Here is a 19,466-nt window from a genome sequence, read left to right as displayed (position 1 = left end):
AAAAACCCACCAATGTTTCAAGTGAGGAGAGACAGGGATATCGCCACACAAAGTGTCCATGTGTATGTAGAGCATGTATCCTAGAAAAGCAAGGACTTGTGACATTTGCATTCCGTTTTACTAATTTTGATGAACCTAATCACTTTCGTGTGAGTCAGGGTGGCACAAAAATAATAATGCCTCAGGTGGGACCAATATGAGAAGAGGGGTCCATTTGTAGAGAGCCGTAACCATTTGCAGATGACCAAGTCAGCCTGCCAAACTGTGGAGACACGTTTGAGGCCACGCTTGACTATTAAGATCATTGACTCTGACCTGAGGTGGGCAGATCCAGTCGTGTAGCACCCAAGTGACAGTTCCTCCCACGTTGAGGTGTCTGAAGGCTGTGTGTCTCATGGATATTTTCTATTGTGTCATTTTTCTGTCTATTCCGCTCGACACAAGGAGTGGGCAGGGAGCTTTCTTGTTTGCTCACAGACCTCTCTCAGGTTGTACCAAGCATTCCCTTACCTTTGAGTGGCTTTGAATTGCTCTCTGCACTTTCTCAAGCTTGGTCTGGCCGTTTCTTCAGTACATTTCCACATACGGCTTGTAACATAACCAACTGAGAGAACACGTCCATCAGGGATGCTTCCAAGCCAAAGCCCTAAACGGGTGTTACTGAAAAGGGTGGTACAGTGACCTGCAGAGAAGAGGGACGTGCAGTGAAAATGACAGAGTGAAACTTGCTAAGAGTGCAGGCAGGGATGAGGCACGGACTCAGGTCATGTGGCCTGGAGGTCTTGGCACGCAGGTGTGAAATATGCAAGGTGCTAGTTGCTGGAAGGGCCACTCCTTCACGGATTTCTTCCGTGAAGACGAAGATGGGTTCTGATAGGCAGACATCTCCTGTCTTTTCTCTGAATCATAGTAGGGGATTCCCAAGCCATTCTCCTCACTGTGGGGTGAACTAAGTGATCTCCTTGGCAATTAAAGCCTGAAATTCTAGGAAAGCTTAGGGCAAAAGGGAAAAAGAGAGAAGGAGTGAGATTTGTGTGTTTTCTGGGGACTTTGAAATCAGTCCTGGTGCAGTCACGTTTTGATAGGTTCACGAAATGGATGCTCAGTGGATGCTGACTGCTATAATAAGAGTAATGCCTTACACATGTATGAGTCCTCATACTCCTCAAGGCACCTGCATCCTCTTATTTAGGCAATCCCAGAATAGACATCTTCCCTTACTATTGTGGGGCTTTGGGCCAGCTCCAGAACCTCTCCATTCCTTAGTTTCCTCATCTGTAAAACGGAGATAATAATAGGACCTATCTCGTGGACCAACTGTGACTCTGTGTCTCCTCATTCCTCATCTTACTGAAACTACCTTAGGACTTTTCCATCTCTGAAATGGACATAGAGTTAGTGACATGGAGTTATAGTTCAGCGTGTCTTCGGAAGATGAAGGTTGGAGAGCAAACAGGAGGGGAACAGATGGAGGGGAGAGAGAACATTTCCTTTAAATTCTATCCAGATTTCTTTTCTTGATGGTGTTCTTGATCTCAACCCATCTTTGAGGACTGGTTGGTGTTAAGGCTTCGCATCATGACCTTTTCTCAATTTCTTTAGGAGCAGTTGGGCTCTGCTGCTTGTTGATTTTCCTATTAGTAAAATTAGTGCAAAGATCAGGGTCAAAACGGTGCCCAAATCTTTCACCCACGCCCTGCCTTTGCCTCTTCCTTTGAGCAGACCTGCTGTGAGGACAGGTCTAGAGATGGGTAGTTGCAATGGAGAGCGCAAGGTTCACGAAACCCCAAATAGTTACTACCTGACCTTTGCAGAAAGACACTTGCTGACTCCTGCTTTAAACACACAGTTCAAATGGAGCCATCTCTGTGATGACTTCCTGACTGCCCACCCGCCCCCCCCTCCCCAACTCAGACGGATCTCTCTTCTGTAATTCTGTAACAACTCCTATAAGCCTCATTTAGAGCAGTTTTCTTCTTGGGCTTTCTAGAAGTAAGCAACAAGCCACAGACAACTCTCAGCGGTCTTCGGATTCCTCTCAACGTATTGCACACAGCAGCCAAGGCGCACAGTAGGAATTCAACACCTATTTGCTGAATAACATGCGCACTGGGTCAGGATTATGTTTCCATAGCTTATGAGGCACGTATCTCGAGAGAAAAGGGATCTTGAGCCTAGAGATCTCGCTTCTTGTTCTCTCGTGCCATCTTGACCAAAACACTTGTTTCTGAACAGCTGCTTCCTTTGACTGCTGGAGCACTCTTGAAGAGCTGGGTCTAGAATTAACCACTGCTTCTTTTGAAGAGAGCGCATTTCTTTCACTGCTTCTTTTGGGCATCGTGTTTGAGGCCCGTGGTGCTCTGTGGCGGATGTGGGGGTGCTGACGCATTCCCTTCCGGAAGTCATCGGGTCTTTGCATCTGGGTGGGTAGTAGAGGTTCAAGTTAGCGATGTGCGGCAAACCCATTGTTTCGCTCCTTCCAGAGCGACCTCACTCTGCCCTTCAGGTCCGCACTACGTTCCTAACTCAAACAAGCTCCTTTCATCCAACTCTGACTCCCCATTAATTGAATTTATCCAACTGCTCTGCAGGCCGGGCTTACATCTTTCATCGCTCAGACTCCAGTCAGCTGCGGGGACCTTCTCTTGCTGTGCTAATACACTGGCTGACCCACTGGGAGTTATGTTGAGGCAGGGCAAGCCCCCAGCTCAAATCTCGACAGCCTTAAGCTCCCAGAGTCCCCCACACCCTCTGCATCTGCCTGAACTTGCTCCTGGTAACCCTGTCTCTCCACACAAGTCAGAACCAGCTGAGGTGGGAGATGAGATGCTCTCTGCCCATGCTTGAGTCCCTCCACTTCAAGTCCCATGTGATAAGTAACTGGAGATGCTTTGGGTTTACAGGAAGCACTCTGACATTTGATTCTATTAACACGTATGCCTTAGCCAACTTAGGTGGAAGAACGGAATGTAAAGGGATTCCACAGTTTCCATCAGAAATAACAAAATTGAGTGTGTGTGTGTGTTTTAAGGGATGCCCCTTTGGTTGCTGCATGAGTAATCTTTTTCATTGTAGTTGTTAGAGATTAAATCTCAATAACTTCTTGAAATTAGAGTGGGCTTCCCATCAGCTGAATGGGCAGTGGCACTCACCCGCTTCCAATAACAATCCAAGAACGGCCCTACCTTCTTCTTCTTAAGCTTTTATCAGCGTGGTCGTTTTGCTTGAGATCAAATCAGGGCCACGTAGGAACTGTCATTTTTCACTTACCGGGCCCTTTGATCCCATTTGGGATTTATTCGTTTCAAATGAAAAATCCGATTCCTATTGTATACATCTATCCTATAGAACGCTTTTTTATTTTTTTCTGTTAGAGATCAAATCAGAGTTGTCAGTAGTATGGTCATTAGTTATCACCACCAGATTTTGCAGCTGACACGTTTCTGTTCTTACGAAATGACCAGCCTTCTTCTGTTGCATAGCGATAACTTTGCAGTGAAGCTACAGTAATGCCTTTCCTGGGTGCTTGGGTGTTAATTTATTTCACAGTTTCCTTTGCAGCTGTAATCAGAGTCACCTATCACACTCCTGTTCTTCCTTTCATTGTGTTCCTTTGCTATCGCATTTGTGTGATCTTTTTCTGAAAAAATGACAGCTACTGTGTCTTTGCTCACTCTATCAGTGACTTAAATGCTCCATGGCTCCTCTATTGCCATTTAAAAAATATAACATTTTATAGATGTAATCATAGTTATTTATAACTCAGGTTTTGTTATATGAAAAAAATTCCCTAAATGACACCTTGGTTCAAGTACAGTTTTTAAAGACGGGGGAAATATTCTCTGCAAAAACATTTTCCTCTAAACTGTGAATGAAGGGAAAGCTCTCGGTAAGATTATAATGCGCGTTTCCTGAGTTCTTAGTACATCGAAATGTATGAACATTATTTTTATGTAAGCGATCAAGTTGTGGTGTTTAATAACATGTTGTCGGAGGAAAAAGAGCTCTGCCTTTTGATTTATTTGAATATTTACTGGGTGACGTACAGTGCTTTACATATTAGAATCGGTTTATCAACAGTTAACATTCTAGGTTTTTATATAACCATACTTCAGGTAATAGAGCATTATTAAACTGCAACCAGTGTGTTAGAAATCTGCCGACTGGTGATAAAATTCTTATGTATAACAGCAGCTGAGAAATACTGCTGTATATTTATGCAAAGATTGCAAGATAGATGGTGGCCAGCAAACTGCAGAGGGCCTCGAAATGCGAATCTACCAGCAGGTGGCGCTGCTCTTCTATAAAAGAAACCGTCTACCTGGATTACTCTAGGTCCTACCCCCCACCTCTACTCTCTGCTTTTTCTTTTCCAGACTCTCTCTCCTTTAGTTCTCTACAATGAATGTCTAAAACTATGTTCATTTGTTTGTTTGTTGAGGAGATAGTTCTCCAATAAGACAACACCTTTTAATTGCTAAGATTTCCTTAAATTCAACTTGCTTGATTTAATGCTCATTTGGAACAAGTCCTAGTTAAATAAATGTTACTGTTTTTAAAAGGTAACTACACAATACCAGATTCTCACCCCTAAGACTGGATTACCTCTGCCATCTGATCATTGTTATGTGACAAGTCGCATTTTTAACTACTGTTTATTTATACAAATTAATTCCCTAGGCTTCGTTCCATACCAGTATAAGGAGGGACATTTTTACAAAGGGGGCTTTGGTACTGGATTAGTGTGCTATATAAAAATAATTTTAATGTAATGCTCTTTCATCAAGAATTACTTTAGAATCCAAGTTAACCAAAGAAGGTTGCTTTTCTCCTTAGGCCAGAACTAAATTTCTGACAAACAGGATCAGAGGTTTTTGGTTTTGTTTTGTTTTTTCCTTTTTCGATAAGGTTGTCCACACAAAGACTGATCAACTTGTCAATTTGGGCAACAATGAGTGAAAAAAAAACAAATATACAAGCAAAACTTACTTTTATTTATTTATTTTTTCATCCACGCACAGGTTATTCTTCAATCTTTTAAATTTCTTTAAAGACACAACTACATCTTTTTACTAAGTCGTTTTTTTTTTTTTTCCCTTTAACCTACAGTACTGCTTTTATACAGGGTGTTTGGTTATAAACATGGCCTGTTTAGGAGACAGTGGATTTACTGAGGTTATGAAAGGGGAGAATTAAAATACATTCTAGGATGACTCCTATATTTGTTTACTTTCTTAATTGTTAAATGCTACCTATAAAGAAATTTGGATGCAAATATTTTACTCTTTTTGTAAGTTAAAAGTTCCAAACCATTGATTTTGGGTATCCAATAGGAATTTTCTCTTTTGAGTTTTTCTTTAAAACTTTTTCTAGGCATACTGGGCTAAGGGGTGTAGGTTAAGGATCCAGATGACATCATGTACGTTCTTATTTTATTCATTTATATGCTTTTCACAGAGAAAATCCTGAAGTGTTATTGGTTAGGTGAAATCAAGGAGTAGAGGATTGGAGGGGGGGGAACATTCCTTCTCGGTGAATCCACTTGGAAGCACTGGTTTTGTTGAAAATGTCTTTTGAAGTATTGACTGCAATCAGTTTTCTTGTTAAAGCCAAACGCTGACAGCTTCCCTTCCAGTTCTCTTTATAGGGAATGAGATCAACGTGAGTAGTTGAAGGCAGGAAATAACCATCCCAGTGTAAAGGTTGGATTTACCTGGCTGGGCTATGAAGAAGCAGCCTTGTGAGTTTCACAGACCCCTTTCCCAGGCATTAAATAACTTTATTTTCCTGCCAAATATACTCTCTAGAATAAAATCGAGACCTCCAATGGAACTGGACCCTTGCCAGCATCCTCCTGCTTATTAGTACCATGCACATATGTGTGCATCTTATCTTCGACCCTTATAACTGAAGTGGCTGGAAAGGAAGTGGGCTGAGTTAGGGGGATTTCTGATAGACTTTTCCAAGATGCAAACCACCCACTATCCTCTCTGAATCTGAGTACTGAAATCGAAGGAAAAATAACTTTCAGAGGATTCAGATTATTACCAAGAATTATCCAAATTCTGCCATCTGGAATTTAAAGCTTTATAATATCTGTCCCCTATATCCCCCAACTGTGCCCTCAAATAAGCCTTCCTGCTCCAGCCAAACTGCTTTCCTTATAGTTCCTGAGCTTAGTGCCTCCCCACCTCCTTGCCTTTGCTCCAGCTGCCCCCTCCTCCTAGCATGCCCTTCCCACCCTTCGCTGCCCCCCCCCCCAGTTTTTCCGGCATCATGGCTTAAGGGCCCCAGCGCACCAGGCCCTATGTTTGGTTCTGGGGATACGCAGGTGAATAAGGCTGACATCTCTCTCCATCCAACTCTTGTTTCCAGTCTTATTTTCCCTAACCACCCAGGCCTACTAGCACTTATTATGTACAACATTTCATTTAGCCCTCACCTGACATTATCATGCAACACTTTTCATACTGTTATTTCATATAACTTGTGAATTTTATATAGATATACACGCATCTTTAATGCAGTTGTCTCATTTCTCCAGCTAGACTTGTGGTTCTCTTTTATTGTGCATCTTTAAAAAGATTTTTGAAAAAAAAGAAAAAGCAATGCCCAGCCCCTAGCCCCTCAGGATTTGTGTTGAATTGGTCTGGTGTTCTGTAGAGTTCTCCAGTCCATTTTATAGAAAGGCAGAGTTGAGAACCACTGAGCTGGACCACACTTTCCTTGGACCAGGAATCCTGCTTTTCCTATTCGGTAGTGCTTTGGGGTTGAGGGTGGTAGGAAGTTCTGGGTAATTATTTGTGGCTGTAGGGTTTTGAGGCCTTCAGTCCGTGGCTGGTTCCTATGATATCTGTCAAGTAACAGAAGAGAGCATTAAGCCCAGAACCATTACAGAGCAGAGCTGAAAAACTCCTATGCTTAATTAATGCCAATCCTCCAGAATGGGAAGAGTCTTGCCAAGGCCACACATTTGATCTAAGCCAGGACTAGACCCTAGAGCTCCTCACTACTAGGCTGTGCTTTTTCCCTCTGCAATGCCACCTCTGGCAGCTAGGAACTATTTCTTAGGAACTTTACTAAGGGCTCAGCACTATTGAGAGATTCAGAAGTGGGGAGACCACGTAAAGGAACTTATAAGTCTAGTTGGGGAGGACGTGTGGAAATGGAAAACAAGTTATAATGCAAAAAAAATGAGATGTCAGAGGGGTGTGAGATGAGAAGTGCCCAGGCACTTTAAAGAAAGGAGGGATTCCACCTTGTTACAGTCACCTGGGAAGGCTTCCCGGAGGAAGCAGGCTAACCTGTCTCTTGATGGGTGGATAGAGTAGGGAGGAAAAAGGAAGATCTGGTGGGAAGGAATGGAGGAGTTGCTACCCCTCTATCCCATCATCCCCCTGCCCCTCCCATCACCTCCCAAGTATGTGCCCCAACCCTATGACCTCCCACCAGAAACGGAAGGGAAAAAGCCCCTCACAAGCAGGCAGCATGAATTTCCTGTAATTTAGAGGAAACAGTGGGGTTTCTCCACATTTCCGTCTGACTTTCATTTGTTATTGCTCTGAACGGTCCCAGCCTTCTTCATTTGGGGCCCATTTAAACATTTTCTGGCTTTTCTTGTTTTTATGACACTTAGCATAGCCTAATTATTTTGACCCGAGCAGTTCCTTGGGACCATATGCAACATGGGACAAAGGTGACCATCAAACAGGATGCAGAGAACGGGGATGGGGGTGGTGAATCTCACCCCATTCTAGCGCCTGGATACCGGGTCAGTTGCTTGGGGCAGAGGAGAGATTGTGCACCCGTTTGAGTAGAACAAAGTCAAAAGAAAGCAGGTTGGCACTGTGGAGAAGGATCCAATGACAGAGAGCTCTAATTGCTTTGATTTCTCAAAGCCAAGATAATGATGGGTAACTTTTATCAAGAGCCTGCCAGGAAGTCTTCTAAGCACTTTTCAATCTATTCTCTTTTTTTCACTTTTTTCACTCTATCCTCACAACAACCCTCTGGGGAAAGTACTCTGATTATTCCCATCTTACAGGTGAGAAAAATGAACTTAGGCAATTTACCAAATACCCATGTTCAGACCTAACAGCCCACAGGTTTCAAGGCCTGGGTTTGCTTAACCGCTACCCTCACTGCAGCTCAGTATGAGTTGACGTATGTGGAGGGATCTTCCAGCCTTACAATCCTTATCTCAGGGGTAGCAAACTTGAGTGCCATTGGAGTCAGAGCCGGAGATGCTACCATGGGGTACCTGCCGTATGACTGGGGGGTCCAGGAGGCAGCCTGGGGATATTTGAGCAGCTGGTGAGCTCATGTCCCCTGAGACAGTTCCCTTCCTGGAATGCGAGACTAGTCTTCTGCAAGATTTTAAGACAGGAGTGAGAAACCCAGATTTTTATGGATACTCTTGAGACTCAAAGATTGTCCTGCATATAAGATCCGATGGAGCAGTGGCAGGGTGGTGTCAAGCAGAGCACATCAAGACAGTATTTGTCCTCAGACTGACAGCGTGTGGCCACTGGTTATCTCATTTTTCCCACAGCATCTCCAAATCTTGGTGTCCTCATCTGTCCAGCAGGGATCTTGTGACATTACGGTGTTGAGTAACTTGTCTGAGATCAGAGCTCTAATGAGGGTTGGAGCTAGGACTTGGACGGTTGCCCTGACTCTAGAAGCCCATATCTTCATGCTATCCTCACGGGCAGAATTCTCACAGCAAATGATCTGGATTAGAAGTCAGCAGACCTGGGTGCTTCTGGGCCTGCATGTTAGTAGAGCCTTGAACCCAAAGAGGGTGAGGTCTGCTCACCCCTAAACCTTGTCCAGCCCTGCTTCTGCATTCCATACCATGTTCTCTAACTCTGTTGACCAGCAAGGGCCCACCGTGCACTAGCATTTTTAAATGTTGCAGAGACTATGTCCGAAGATAAATTATAGTAGAATACAGATAATGATTTTATAGTTTGAGAACATCTTTAGAAGGTGACTGTGCCCTTAAGAAATATACTAAATGCTGTGTTTAGTGTAAAATCATAATCCAGACGGGTCCTTACCTCCCAAGGTTAAAAGCATACAGTATTTCTAAAGTGTTCTGACAGGACATTCTTCATCGGGCCATGCAGTGCACCTGGGTTGCACTAAAAACCCATGCATTTTACCTTTATCTGAGTTTCAGAGAAAGTATCAGTGCAACCGTCTGGAATACATAGTAGAATGCTAGGGGGTTCTTCACAAAACTGGCTCAATGGCAGATAGGGTGTTTATGGATGAGCCGATAATAATAATGATATTAATAACAATAATGGTCCTTATCTGTATAGTGTCTTATGGTTTAGAAAACAATTTCACATACACACAATTAGATTCTAGGCTGATCTTCAAATAGAATCATTGGGGCAAGCATTAATTCTAAAAACGTAAACAGCAAAGTGAAAATGGAAATGAAAATATGATTGACATCTTCTGCCAGTCATGTTTATTTGAAGCTGTTTAGGGGGAGGAAAAACAAAAAGAGAAGAAAGGTAACAATTCAGTCAACACATATAAGCAAATAAAAACTTTTACCCCAAAGTGGAAATGTAAATCAAAATTGTGTTCAGCAGGAGAATTTGATGTGAGCTGTGAAATTAAGTCCGGGAGAGACCTGACCCTTTCTCTCTCTTCTGTTTCTCACCCTGGGCTGGTGGCAAATCTCAGATTCCTGAGGCAGCATGATCTTTTCTCCACTCCTTCGGCTGTCTAACAATTTGTAAATCTACCAGGAAGCCTTTCTTGCAAGGATTTTCCTGAAAAATCTCATGCACACAGCATGAAGTGATCAAAAGAATAATTCATGTTTTATATTTGCCTTGTCCAGTTTGGAGCAAGGGAGCATATAGACACACGTGCAGAGACAAACTACGGTAACTTCTCTGTAATGACAGGCAGGGTGGCAGAACCAGCACCTAGAACACCCTTGAGAGATGGACAGGGCAGGGCTGGGACCAGAGTGGGAAGAACGAGGCACTTGCTTTGGGCACCAGATTTAAGGGGCACCAGAAACCTCAGTCATCAAGAAAAATAATAGTTCAATGCAGTAGTTTTTTAAAAAATCAAAATGCAAAAAATATCCATGATGCATATAATGTCAGAATTTAAAATAAAGACAGGATAAATAGCGATTTTAATGCTGGCATTTAAGCACGGCATTTCACAAGTCAGTAGGGGTTAGAATAACAAATGGCACCTCTGCCATCTATGTGAGCACTTGATGTGTACCAGGAACAGTGTTCAGTACCTTACAGGCATTTTCTCTTGATACATTTCAGAGGGACCCAATTTGTCCTACAGTAAATCCAAATCTATTTGATAATAAACTATATTAGAGAGTTCCTTTACAGGCTCCATAAATTTCATTACAGTCCATTTTGTCTTTGTTAAAATATGAGTTGAAAATTACAATCCCTTTATTCACAATGATCATTTTAGACTCACAGCTCAAAAAGATCAGCCTTAACTTTAAAAAATATATTAGCATGCTTGTATCTATTAAGAACCATTGCTTTGTAGGCTCTAGCTGATGATTTTCATTAAGTATACTGCGGGAAGGGGAAAAATTAAGGATAATTATAAATTCATAAATACACCATTCATTGGCATAAAGTGATTTCCATGGGATGGATGCAGAATTATCTATTTCCTCAAGAAAATCTCAGAGATGTTCTGATTGAGCCCATAATCTAGTCTATGTGAAATTCTAGCCAAACTGATGGGGCACATTTTCTTTTCTGAAACTACCTTTGATAAGAAATGCATTACAAACTCATCATTTTGGCTTCCTGTTAACAAAAAGACAGCAGCCGTCTGGATCATTCTGGATTCACAGTGAAACTGCCACACCATGTATCCTCCAAGTAAAGCTGTGCAAGTTTGACAAGGGGCAGATGAATCCAGGAGTTATCGTACAGGGCTTTAAATCTATGCGGCAGCTGACGGTTGAAATAATCATCTATATATCGCTCTGAGCTAACTGGGGAAAGGTTGACACTGTATATTTTCAGCAGATCTAGTCTAATGTTTCATCTTTTGTCTTGGATGGGCTCTTGCTGGGTGGACTTGGAGTACACACTGACAGCTCCAAGGAATTGCCCATGGTGGATGTGGTTTGCCTTCATTATCGAAGTGCACAGTGGATGAATCTAACTTAGCTTGCATTGGAAAACGGGAAACTCACCTGACTGGTCTCCCCCAGTACAAGGGGTTCTGCAGGACAAATAGCAGGTTGGGTGGGAAGGACGTTCAAGTCTCTGAACTACCTCCATCCCTCCCGAATTCCCCACAGCTGTGCACTTGAAGTGAGTTCCGTGTGTGTTGCTTTTATTGTCTGGCTGTCTCGGCAGACTGGGGAGAGCATTGTCCTTTTTGAAAACTGGAAAGCTAGGACAAACGTGAGAAGATACGTGAGGTAGCCAAGGTTTGCTGATACATACATCAGCAAGCCTTGGCTGTCGAGGACCAGCTAGTAAATATGTTACACTTGGTGGGCTTCACAGTCGCAATCGCAATTATTCGACTCTGTGTTGTAGAGTGGAAGCAGCCACAGATGCCAGGTAAACAAATGACTGTGGCCACGTTATGAGAAACTTTCTTTAGAGCCACTGCAATTTGAATTTCATATCATTTCAATGTGTTACGAAATATTATTCATCTTAGATTTTTCCCCCTAACCATTTAAAAATGTAAAAACTATTTTTAGCTCATAAGCTTTACAGAGATATGTTCCAGAGTACAGTTTGCTGATCCCGGAACTTGAGAAATATAAAAAGAAAGAAGGCAGCTGTTGGTGCCAGGAACTTGGCAGATTTCATCCCTATTCTGCAACTCAGCCCTACAAACATGTACTGCATGTGTCAGGGCTACAAGAAGGAGTCAGGTATGCTTTTTGGCCTCAAAGTCTTTACCATCTTTTTGGTGTTGGGAGTAGGGCAGAAGGAGAGAAGGAAAGGAAAGTTGAGAAGAGGCTGTTTGGGTTGAACTCTTGTACAATTTTTTTCTGTTTGATTCAAAGTAAAAGTTTTCTTCTACTACCTTCCCAGTCTCCAAACTCCATAGCGATAATTCAAAGAAATTCTTGCATTTCTCATTTCCATTGTGTATTCGCTTTTAGATTTCCCTTGTTCTTTTCTGTGTCTCATCTCTGAGAAGCTAATAGCGAGTGATCTTTGCTTGAGACTCTTCTTTGCCCTTGAGGTGATGGAGACAGTCTATTCTAAGAAAAGAAGAAAGAAAAGAACCAAAGGCAACCAGATCTTCAAAAGGACTTTTCTACCACATGCTGGCAGGGCAAGAGCATTGGGCAGGTTATAAGGACAGCTCAAGTTTTTAGTAAAGATATTTTAGCTAGGATTCCAGATACCGGGGATTTCGACTCTAACCACGATACATATAGAACATGAGGCTATGGTTTGGGATGGGGTGTGTGAGTACAGCAGGTACATCTAATCCACCAAATTAGATTCTCGAAGATCTGTTAGGCCACAGTATTTCTGTAGAGAATATTGCAATCCAGGTCATGTGGATTCTGTTAATATATTTGTAGAATATTTCTTCTCTCTCCCATGTAGGAGCTGAATTCTCTCATTACTCTGTGTTGATGGACTCAAACGTACACAATTCAGGTTTCCTAGGCAGTGAATAGAGCCAGAAATATACCCTGTGATTAACTTCTGCATAACCTATTGTTCCTTAAAGTCTCCCCCCTCCATTCTCCTGTTAGCTCCACAAAAGCCAGAAATGAAAAGCTTCCAACAAGCCTCCCCTTCCCTGCCCCCTCAGCCTACCTTACCGTGCTGCTCCGTGCCTGGGCTCAGGCAGCTTGGAGATTCTTTCCATCCTCATTTTACATAATAACAGGTCGTTGTTGTTTCCTGCCTACGTCCTCTAGGTTTTCCAGATAAATGCATTTGCTGTTTCTCAGCTAGAAGTTGTGAAATTACCCTGCCTGATAATGTATATGGTAAAGTGATGGTTCCATTATAGAGAGTTATATATATTGTATTGGTGATATTATTATTATTGTTGGCATTGCTTTTGATAGGGAGCATCCTTCATTTTTTAATTATCTGTGTATTAATATTCACCGTGATCTTTCAAAACAAGTAAGCTTTTTTTTTTTTTTTTTTTTTTTGGTTTTTTTTTTTAAATAATACCTCAAAGTCTTCACCAGACTTCTTGGTGATATATGTTGTCCCAAGGTTGTCAGAACCTGAATCTCTAATTCAGAGGATATACCCACTTTAACTTCCCCGTGTTCTGATCTCCAGCTGCCCACTGACCCTGTAGGCGTAGAACTTGGCTGCGATGCCTGTCGTACCCTTATCTTAGCTGCACAACCTCACTGATGGGCCCATGGCATTCCCCACTGGGAGATTCGTGCTAAAACAATGGGCAAGTGCTCCTTTACAGCAGTTATAGGACCAAACTCACATTATGGGTTATTTATCTGGCATTTGTTATTCTTGTTATTGTTGTTTTGCCTTCATTGCTTATGGAAATATGCATACCCTCTCACCACCGGTCTGGTTTGAGTGACAGACAGCCAGGATTCTGGTAGTCTATGATTGTAAGACAGGAAACATCCCTCTGTAAAGAGGGTGCCATTCTGTGCTGCAACCCAGGCATCGCTCTTTCCTGGCCACATTGTAAGACCTCGGAGTTAACTAGCCCAGATTTCCTGGCGAAAGTCTTAAGCAGTTGTACTAGAGAGAGGTTGGCTCAGCTTGGAAGTTTTGTCCATTGTGAATTACTTTATTGCAAAATGACTGTAGTACGGTGACTTACATGATTTTTCTCGGGGGGATGAGAAGTTTGATAAACCCACAGGGAACAGGAAGCACACTGTTCAATCTCTAGTCCAACGATTTCATAAGTTGCCATTTTCAGTAAAACAACATTCACATCCTTCGAGGCTGAAAACACACGCCCAGTTTTCACTGATGTCACTCATGATACAAGGAGATGCTACACATCTCCCTTTCCTAGGAGTGGCAACCCCCTGGCATTTAATGCAAGTTAGGCGGGTGATATCACAGCCAAGGGGGCTGACCAAGCCGGCGGTTTGAGATGAAAGCGAGAGTTTCACATTGAGGGTTGATGAGTTGGACTATAATGATTATTCAGTAGGATGCATTTTTAGCACGTTTCAGGAGAATAAGGGGTCTGGTATTCCTGCAAAACTGAGTTTTCTGTGTCTGTCGTAGGGGAGAAGGGAACCCTGTATGTTTGAGGAAATGATAACACACACAGGATTGTCTGTGACGTATTATCCCATCTGATGTCGATGACATAGCACAGCAAAAAGAATTTCAAGAAGTCATCGGGGGAAAAGAAAAGAAAAACCCTGCAATTCAGCTGTGAGGGAGGAAACTTCCATTTTAATTTAAGACTGTAGTTCTAGTCAATGTTAAAACGGGTTTGGAACTTTTCTAGTGACAAATTTCACCAAGGATTAATTTCGGTTTCCTTTTCTTGTTATTGTTTGGCAGTCAAGGTTGGAGCTAGATCACGCTATCCCAAAGACCCATTTGAGTTCAAGAACACAACTCACAGTTCTCGGCTTGTGACCGAGCCAGGTGAAGGAGTTTTGGAATCCATCCCAATTTTTAATAACTGCACCCCTCCATGTTCTACTTTAACATGCTGAGCTCAGTGGGAGAAGAAAGATGTACTACTGTGGATTTCAGCATGCGTTTAGCTTGTTGGGCAGCAAAATACCAAAGAGAAAACCCATAGAAAACGATAAATAATCATTAAAACTACCCTAACCCCAAACTAGCAGCTTGCACGAGACTTCAGTCGGAAGCCCTGTTAGCTAGATGCATTTGCGTTCAAGCCACTTTGCATGCCTCTTACTCTGAGTGGTTCCAGTGTGAATATGACGTTACTAATGATCTGCTAAGTGTGTACAGATGTGGGCTTCTCCAGATGTGGTGATTAATAACGTAACGGAGATATAGCCAGTTGATTCATGTTTGTGGGTTGTTTGCCTTTTATTACGTTTCCGAGTTAGTTTATTCGCTTTGAACTATTTTTTAACTGCAGCCAACAAACTCATCTTTAAGTCTCAAAGGGCATCATCCCCCTAAACCCTGTTGAGGAAACAGGGAAAGAGGAGTGTGCCCCCAGGCTGGAGCTGAGCATTGGGTCCATCATGGGTTAGCACTGGACTACTTAGGAAAGTTGGAATTGTTGCCCCATTTTACTCGAAGTACCCACAAAGAGGCATTGGTGAACCTTGACACAGTGTTTGCAAGCTAGCTCGGCCAATCAAGAGAGGGATTTCTCTTTTTAAAAAAATCCAGTAAAGTATATGATCATCTTGAAGTGAGCCCAGAGTTCTGGTCAGTGTTTCTAGAAGATGTTGCCTTGCTTTTGCTTAAAAACAGAATGCTGATGAAAAGTTGAGTAAAATGTTGTTCCAGATGTTCAGCTCTGCATTAGGCTGTTGGAATTACCACCACATCTTAAATCAATTCCCAGAACATCGTCTGGAGGTTATGTCATTGAAATAATGAATCCTCTTTAGTCAAGTATAAGCAAACATGTTAAAACATCATTGTAACTTTAAATTAAACTCCAGCGCAAACCAAGGGATCTGAAAGCTCATTAGACTTGCCTGACATTTTTCTAGCACTGAGTCTTCCCAAACTGTAAAACTGTTAGATTTGGTTGCCTATTAGACAAGCGAGCACTGGGAAGTTACAACAGCACATTAAGTGTTATACTTAGGGATGTGCAAAAACAAGCCCTTGAATTTTATTAGTATTCTGAGATTGGATGGAGTTCAGCTCCTATAAAAATTCCACATTGGATTCCTGAACTTGTTTGTGTTTTAAAGAAGCTGGTGAGTCAGGTTCCTTTAAAAGATCTAATCTTCCTACGGCTACCACAGCAGGACGACTCTAGTGGACACGCTGGAGACAGGAGTGTAGTGTAATTAGCCAGAAACCAGGCTAACTATGAACCTGGAAACGTGCATTGGCATGAGGTAGCGGCCCATTCCTTCAGTACTTACCTTTCGTGGAAGTAAATTTAAGTCTCCCTTTTAATTCCATTTTTGTTCCTCTCATGTAGTCACAGAAGCCATGAAATGAAAATTATATTTTATAGCTTAACTAAAAGTTTTCCTCAATCTGCTTTCTTTAAATATGTAGAAATTGATAGAATCCATATAAAAGGATAATAATTAAATATGGTTTATATCCTACTCAGGAGACAGAAGTTATCACTGCTCCTCTTGTGGGATCTAAGCCGTATGTAATGGTCTCCATTACACAACGTTCATATATTTAAGCTGGAGACATTTCCCCCCATCTCTTCAGGGAGAAGATCTGCATTTCCAGGCCATGAGTGCAGGAGGAAACCTTTGAACATGCGTTTCATGTAAGAGAACAAATCCCAGTTTAAATGCAGTATGATTATGATGGATGATCTTTCTGAGTTGCGATGAAAATAAATCGTTTCCTTGCATAGAAGGAGACCTGACTTTAAGCACCAGAACAAGGTGTTTCCCTGGAGCTGGTGAACAGGTATTAACTTGCAAGTCTTCCATCTGAAGATCACTGCAAGTAAACAGACAGTGACAAGGCGCAAGGTTAATGGGCACTTAACCAGAGAGGGTTATATATTGTTGGCCCAGTGCAAATGGGAAAAGAAAAGGTAAGAAAAAGAATCTAGCAGAAATGCCAGTGAGTGCGACTTCTTAATGACTGTAGACTCATTGTATAATTAGACAAAACCGTGGCAACGTCTGGTGGCCTTGAGTAAAGCTAGCCACATAGACTAGGTTAGCTAAAAGACCTTTTTGGATATCACACAAGAAGGCTTGTGTGATAGAGAAGAAAAGAATTTCCACCGCCTACTAGATGAATTCACATGCACACGTGTTATTTAGTACATCATGCTACTCAACGAATCTAGGTCATCCTGAACACAGTGCAACCATTGCAGGTGGTCCATATTAAAAGATGACCTTGTATTATGGGGGTAGTCAATGCAAGACTTCTACCCCATCCTAAGGTGGGGACAGTGCAAAAGTACACTTACACACACACACACACTCTCTCTCTCTCTCTCTCTCTCTCTCTCTCTCTCTCTCTCTCTCTCTCTCTCTCAATCTCACTGCCTTTCTACCCCATTATTGCCTGGGATGCCTGGCCCCCTATCCTATGAAAGGAAGATGAATGCAGGTCAAGCTCAGAGTGCCTGTTTGCTTGCTGAGAGATGCATATCACCTCTAAGTGATTTTTTTCAATACCATTTATGTGGCTTGTATTTATTTCCTTTAATCTTTTAAGTGCTATTTAGTCTCTATGTGATTTGCTGTGGATACTCGTTTCTGATAAGATGTGATATCCTCCCGGCCACATAGTTCCTGCCTGGAGCCCTAAGTGACGGATATGGTTGCAGCCTGAGCCTGGCCCTCTGGGGGGCAGGACCGGGGGCGGGGGGGCGGGGAGCAGGTGGTAGCAAGTAAGGGCTGTGGGCATTTGCAGGTGGCTTTTTGCCTTCATTTCTTCTGATCATGCTCTCATCTCCAGCCACATTCTTGTTTCCTTTCCCTGTGTCAGCCAGAAGTTAGACAACCCCAGACTGACAGTAGAATAAAGGAGTGTACCAAGAGTGATACCTTGAAACAGGTTTGGAGGGTAGTTGGATTATTATTATCTCTTTGGGACCATGTATCATAACACACTAAATGTTATTTAGGGTTTTCCGGGAAGTACCATATCATGCATGTTCTGATATGGGTCTTCCTGGATAATATCAAGTAGCTGAGATGGCATTTCCTCCCCCCACCTAAGCCTTGTACACCTTTAACATATATCAAGCTTCTTTTGATGTTGTCGCTGCTAATATTTCTTTTCTTAGCTTTAAGGTAACTGTGTGTTATTTCGAGTTTCAGGGGTGCTTCCTCCCAGTCTGTGTTGCAGTCAACAATCAGAGTCCGAGGATCCTATTTTTCCTTCTTGACATTACAGCTTTAGCCTGTATTGTGGGGCGTGGGGAGAGGCAGACTAGGATTTTGCTGCCGGTGCCCTTGGGTGACAGGCTGGATACGCAATCTGCTAATTATCAAGCAGCTCTCTTAAAAAGAAACGTGATACAGGCTAATACGTCTCCAAAGCTTATTAGTGGGTGTCTTTGGGCGAAAGCAGTAGAGTGTGCTGTGTTGTTTGTGAGCAGAACTTTGGATCACTTAGTGATCTCTGTGGTTTAGACATTTGGAAAACAGCCTGTGGTTTCCAGTCCCCTCTGCTGCCCGCCTTCCCTGCCCCTCCTCAGAGATAGCATTCAGCGGCAACCTCCTCCTTCATTTGGGCGCTCTTCTCCGGCCTGGTTCTGCACCCTTGCAGCCCCTTCCTCCCATCTTAATGAATTAAGAAAGGATCCCATGCACACAGGCCCTCCCTCTTGGGAGGTGGAGGGACGAGAGCTGAGTTGGGCTGGGGTTCTTGAACCAGAACATACCAATGTTCCCAGTCCTGACGGACTGAAACATTGGTTGCTAAGGCCTCAAATCCCTGCCTCCTTCCCAAGGCTCTTTCCTCTGGCATGTAGGAATTAGGACCTGGTTACATTGGTCCATTTTGCAGAAGCAACCAGCTGGCAGCTCTTATGCTGCTGCTTCTGATTTTGGTTACAAGAAAACCTATTTGGCTACCCAGCAAAACAGAGTAACCAAAAAGAAATTCTAAGCAGAATGATGCAGTGTTCCTATATATATATATACATATACATATATATATATATATATATATATACACACACACACACACACACACAGACATGTATTGGTGTACAGATAGATTATCATTTCTTTTCTCTAATGGCAGGGTGTTTTCACGCTGTTTTAGTCTGTTTAAATTGCATGTTCAAACGCTGGAGTGTCAAGAGGTGATGCTCTCACCTTTTCTAAGCCGGCCTCTTTGACTAACGCATTGGTCTTTGTCATTGGGTCCTAAGAGATGGCCATGAATTCCTAGTGAGTGACTGAGCCGTGAGTGTGTGTCCTTTGATATCTTGCCTGTATTGCACAGTCTGCCCTCAAGCTGTTCATAATCTCATGAGCTGCCTGTATTTCCAGTTGAAGATGAGCAGCCGTCAACACTGTCACCCAAAAAAAAGCAGCGCAACGGAGGCATGCGGAACTCACCCAGCTCCTCGCCCAAGCTGATGAGGTAAGGATAGGGGCCCGGGCCACGCGGTGGGTCCACCGGTGGGTCCCCCTCTCGCTCCTTCTCCTGTCCTTGCCCCCTCCCCACCCTGCCAGGCCCAGAGGCTCCCCTCCCCGGCAGGCTCGCGGCGGAGGAGGGGACGAGATCGTTAGATGGCTTCTTAAAGGCTGAAGTATTTATTCTGTCAGCTTGTCAGCAGTTAATGATAGAGCTGAAAAAATTCTGTCATGAAAAACAGTTTGA

General features: G+C 42.9%; 1 protein-coding gene across 7 annotated transcripts in view; it reads left to right on the top strand.

Annotated features, from left to right (window-relative positions):
* KCNMA1 (potassium calcium-activated channel subfamily M alpha 1) overlaps nt 1-19,466 on the top strand; it is a 746,198-nt gene that overhangs the window by 630,884 nt on the left and 95,848 nt on the right. For all 7 annotated transcript variants that reach the window (XM_029200928.1, XM_029200929.1, XM_029200923.1 and 4 more), the window contains one exon: nt 19,133-19,226. In XM_029200928.1, coding sequence (XP_029056761.1) covers nt 19,133-19,226 — 94 coding nt within the window. The remainder of the gene's footprint in view (nt 1-19,132; nt 19,227-19,466) is intronic.

This window comes from Monodon monoceros, unplaced genomic scaffold, assembly GCF_005190385.1.
Source record: "Monodon monoceros isolate NGI ecotype Baffin Bay Population unplaced genomic scaffold, NGI_Narwhal_1 Super_Scaffold_4, whole genome shotgun sequence".
NCBI lineage: Eukaryota > Metazoa > Chordata > Mammalia > Artiodactyla > Monodontidae > Monodon > Monodon monoceros.
The sequence above is the reverse complement of the archived record's forward strand: the minus strand, read 5'-3'. Positions and strand labels throughout refer to the sequence as shown.